This window comes from Microtus ochrogaster, linkage group LG4 (genome assembly GCF_000317375.1).
Source record: "Microtus ochrogaster isolate Prairie Vole_2 linkage group LG4, MicOch1.0, whole genome shotgun sequence".
Classification (NCBI taxonomy): domain Eukaryota; kingdom Metazoa; phylum Chordata; class Mammalia; order Rodentia; family Cricetidae; genus Microtus; species Microtus ochrogaster.
The window spans coordinates 6,653,344-6,657,884 of NC_022030.1; the positions used below are offsets into that span (position 1 = coordinate 6,653,344).

At 45.0% G+C, this 4,541-nt stretch overlaps 1 protein-coding gene across 1 annotated transcript in view; it reads right to left on the reverse strand.

Annotated features, from left to right (window-relative positions):
* Mtfr2 (mitochondrial fission regulator 2) overlaps positions 1-4,114 on the reverse strand; it is a 16,597-nt gene extending 12,483 nt beyond the window's left edge. The window contains 1 exon segment of the mRNA XM_026786392.1: positions 4,022-4,114. Within this exon segment, the coding sequence (XP_026642193.1) occupies positions 4,022-4,084 (63 nt within the window). The 5' untranslated portion in view covers positions 4,085-4,114.
* Between the last annotated feature and the right edge of the window lie 427 nt (positions 4,115-4,541).

A 4,541-nucleotide genomic window follows, 5' to 3' on the forward strand; every position in this document is an offset into this window, starting at 1 on the left:
AATCCCAGCACTTGGGAGGCAGAGGCAGGCGGATCTCTGTGAGTTCGAGACCAGCCTGGTCTACAGAGCTAGTTCCAGGACAGGCTCCAAAGCCTGGATTTCAGAATCACTGGCAATCAGGATATGGTCCAGGTGAAAAAGTTGAGATAGAATTTTTTTGAACCTGATATTTCAGACAGAACTCTCACAAATTGCACAGACTAGGCTTAAATTCAATCTGTACCCCAACTTGAGGTCTTCTGGCCTCACCCTCAGGAGAAGCTGGTAGTACAGACTTGGGTCCCCCCCTCTTTATGTCAATCTGCTCAAACCTAGACACCTGACTCTGACATGGAGTCTGTCACCAGCCTCAGCCTCTCATCAGCTCTCCCAGCCCGGTCTCCACAGCGCACCCCAGTCAACATTCCTTGTTTAATCATCCTGTAAGGCTCCTGCTACTGGGGCCTGCTCTATATCTCCAATTTAGTCTCCCACTACTCACCAACAAAATATACATTCTTTGGGGTCAGGCAAATTTTCTCATGCCCAAAATAAGCTGCTATCTAACTGACTTACATTCACTCACATGTTTAGGAGGCCCTGACCCAACTTTAGCCTCAAGATTGGTTTAGTTTTACCTGTTCCTGGTTACACAAGTCATTCCCCCTACAAGTTTGATTGTGTCTGTTCTGATACACTTGTAAGCTCTTGTCAGCTGGTCTGAGTATTATACAATGGGACACATCAGTGACAGGAGCCTTTGTTTCGCTTGTAGATTTCTCTACTCCGTTAATATGAGGGCAAGCCCAGACAACTTTTAATTTTATTTGCACCCTTCAGGGCAGTAACTGTCACCACGGATAGGAGTACCACCCCAGGTGCTCTCCAGAAGAAATATAATACAAGTACATATATGACGTAAGCCACCCGATGTTGGGTGCCATGTCAAGAGTTTCTGCTGTGATCCTAGCTGTGGTGGAGTCCTGCATCCCAGCATAGGACTGTGAGGATTAGAAAATGTTAAGTAGGAGGGACAGAGATAAGAAAGTATCACAGAAACATAGGGTAGCGCCAGGAGGGCAACTCAGTGCCTGCTGCATAGCGAGTTCTGAGTCTGCCCCATGTTTAATTTTCCATACACCTTTATACCCCAATACAAAAATGGGGGGAGGGTAAAAGACTGCTTTAACATGACACAAAGGACAACCAGAACAGCTACCTATTTCAATACTTTGAGACATCAAGCCATTAACTCGTGAGAAAAGCATTCTGTTGTTTAGGCAGTGAACCCACCCTAGACCAAGTATCCTAAAGGCAGCCATTCCAGAGGTCAAAGCTCCTTTTTCAAAAGAAGCAAGCTTGAATTCTCTGACCTTTGGTCAGGGTGGAGAGGATACACCTCTATTAGCCTTCTCAATGTCTAAAACAACAAGGCTGGGTGTGTAGCCACAGTTGCTGTTCTCAACTTTGAACAACCTCAAACTCTCTGACCTTCAGACAAGATGGAATAGGCTCACATTTTTGGGCCTCCACACATATATTAACATATAATGAATATTTTTAAATTACTAATAAAATTTTACCTTTTTTCATTAGGTCTTCAAAATGTGTTATTTTATACCTATAGCAGAACTTAATTCAAATATTTAAAGTACTTAAATGTGACATGAAGCTGGATATCCTGGAATATGCCTGTAATCCCAATACTTGGGTTATTGGGGCAGGACAGAAAATTAAAAGCCATCCTGTCTTGTATTTTAGCATATACCAAAACCCTGTATCAAAATTTAAAAGGAAAAGGTAAGGCAGGGACATGTGGCAGTAGCTCTCATATCAGATAGTACAATTTAGAAGAAACAGATCCTAGACCTATAAATATTAGAATTTTGGGAGACCAAAACACGTCTATTGAAAGTACTCTACACTCAGCTGTACAAAGTGTACTTAAAATTCCTAAGGACCTAGGTTCAATCCACCCACATCCAAGAAAAAAAAAAAAAGGCTGGGGAGATGGCCCAGTGAAGCATGATTAATAAAAACTCAGAGAGAGAAAGAAACTGGGATTCAACCTAAAAATCTGAAAAGCAAAACAGCCAGCCCCTGGCTCTTACCCTGACCTCAGTCCTAAATGGCAATCCTGCCTCCAGGAATCTCAAAATGAGACTGTGTCTGAGAGTTGTCTCCTCCCATCTTATATTCCTCTATATTACTTGGATTAAAAGTGTGCACCACTGGGATTAAAGGCATGCACTGCCCGGTTTCTATGACAACTAGTATGGCCACTGGGATTAAAGGTATGTATTACCACTGCCTGGCTATAAGGCTGACCACTGTAGCTGTTTCATTCTCTGATCTTCAGGCAAGCATTATTTATTAAAATACAAATGAAATGCCACTACACTTCACACCAATACAAACCCTGACTAAGGCACTCCCTCTGTTGTATCCCTTATTGGGTTTTGACCTAGAGTAAACAGATTACTAACCACCTTGCCAGTGTTTTTAAACTATCAAAACTATCAAAGTTACACTATTGCAAACTCACCTTTCTCCCACTTAAAGAGAAGTAACAATTAAATGTCTACACAGAGATTTTCTTTCCCTAATAAACTGCATTTAGGAGCCTTGCTCATTCTGAGCCACTGATCTGCACAGCACCAGCCCAACTTGATGGCTTTTTGTTCTGAGATGCAGTCTCACTGAACTGAGTAGCCCAAGCTGGTCTTCACTCACGCTGCAGCCTGAGGAGGCCTTGAACGTGATACCCCCAGGTCTTGGTGTCTCTCACAACTGAGATTACAGGACTGTACTACCAGACCCGGGTGTTAAGTTGTTGTTCCCTATCTGCTGCTGTGATCAACACAATGACCAAAAGTAACTTAGGGGAGGAACAGGTTTACTTGGCTCACACTTCTGTCCCACTCTGAGTTACTATTGTTGTGACGAAACACCTTGGGGAGGAAAGCTGTCAAGACAAGAACTTAAACAAAGCAGGAACCTGGAGGCAGGGGCTGAAGCAGAGGCCATGGAGGAGTGCTGCTTACTGGCTTGCTTTTCCTGCTCTCACAGAACCCAGGACCTGAGCCCTCCCCCACCAAACACTAATTAAGAAAATCTCGACAGACCTGCCTACAGCCTCATCTTATGAAGGCAATTTCTCAATCAGGGTTCGCTCTTTGCAGATGACAATAGCTTGTGTCAAATTGACGTAAAACTAGCCAGCACAACTTCTCAGTCCCAACTCATCGGTGAGGGAAGTCGGGCAGGAAGTCAAGCAGAAACCACTGGGTCATGCTCAGCTAGCTTTCTTGTATACCTCAGAACTCATTTGCTCAAGAATGGTGTCCTTCACAGGCAGCTTTCAACAGTAAAGACAATCTCTTAGAGACAAGGCCAGAGGCCAATCTGACCTAGGCAGTTCCTTGCGGTTCCCTCTTCCCACGAGACTTTAATGTCCAGTCGGCAAAAACTAACCAGGGCAGAAAACTTGTTCAAAATGACACACGACAACCCAACTTGATGGTGGACATCTATAATCCCAGCCCTTGGGAGGTGGGGATAGGAGGACAGGGACAGCATGGGCTACAAGATTCCCTGGCTCAAAACAATGAGACCCAAGAATAAAGTCAGCAAAATCCAGACATTTAGCCTGCGCTACACTGTTGATTTCTGCCAAGGCAGCAGCCTGCCTCTACCGCCATAGCAGGTATGTCATCACCTGTCGCCAAGTGCCTTTCCACCATCAGCTTGCTCTCTTGCCTCTTTTCCTGTTAGCTCTCTTCTTCCTCTTGTTTCTACCCTGTCTGCCTGCCTGCCTGCCTCATGTCCCAACTCCGACACGGCCTTTCACGCTACCCTTCCACACTCCCCAAATAAACCTCTTGCACTAACTCTGTTGCACGTAGCGTGTTTGCTTAGTGGCATACATTAGTAGGGCCGAAAGGTAATCCACTTCACCTTTCTTCATTTATCATTACATTCATGATACCTTGCCTTAAAACGACGAGATCCAAAAATAAACAAAATTCATTAGGACATTTACCTGGTCTACAGGAACACCAAAATATGCCAGCATGTTTCTTAATATGCTCAGTAAGAGAGACATTGGTGAAGCGAGTTCAAGGCAACATTGTTCGTTAGTATCCTAGAAGAGAAGTTATTAATAATTAAGCTTATAAGTAACAGCCACGTAGATTGTAGTAAAGAGCCTAAAGAAGCCACCAACCATCAAGTGATTGCTCCTGGAGAGCGTTTATTTTGAAGGAAGAGGAAGAGAAAAAGAAAGTGCAAGGGGATGGGAGGTCGGAGAACACTAACAATGAAATTTCACTGTTATGTTAAAACCTCACCGAGTGTTTGTAAAGAGACCCTGCCAAGTAAACGTGAGACAGCCAAGCTCACGGTCGCCCCGGGAAGTTTTCGGCACCGCACCGCCGCTCTTTTTACACCCGCCCCTCCGTCACCGACCGCTGACCGGAAGCCACGGGGCACCGCGGAGCCAGCGCCTCTCGCCTTCCCGCTGCGCTGCACGCCGCCAGGACGTCCGGGACCTTCCAAAAGCG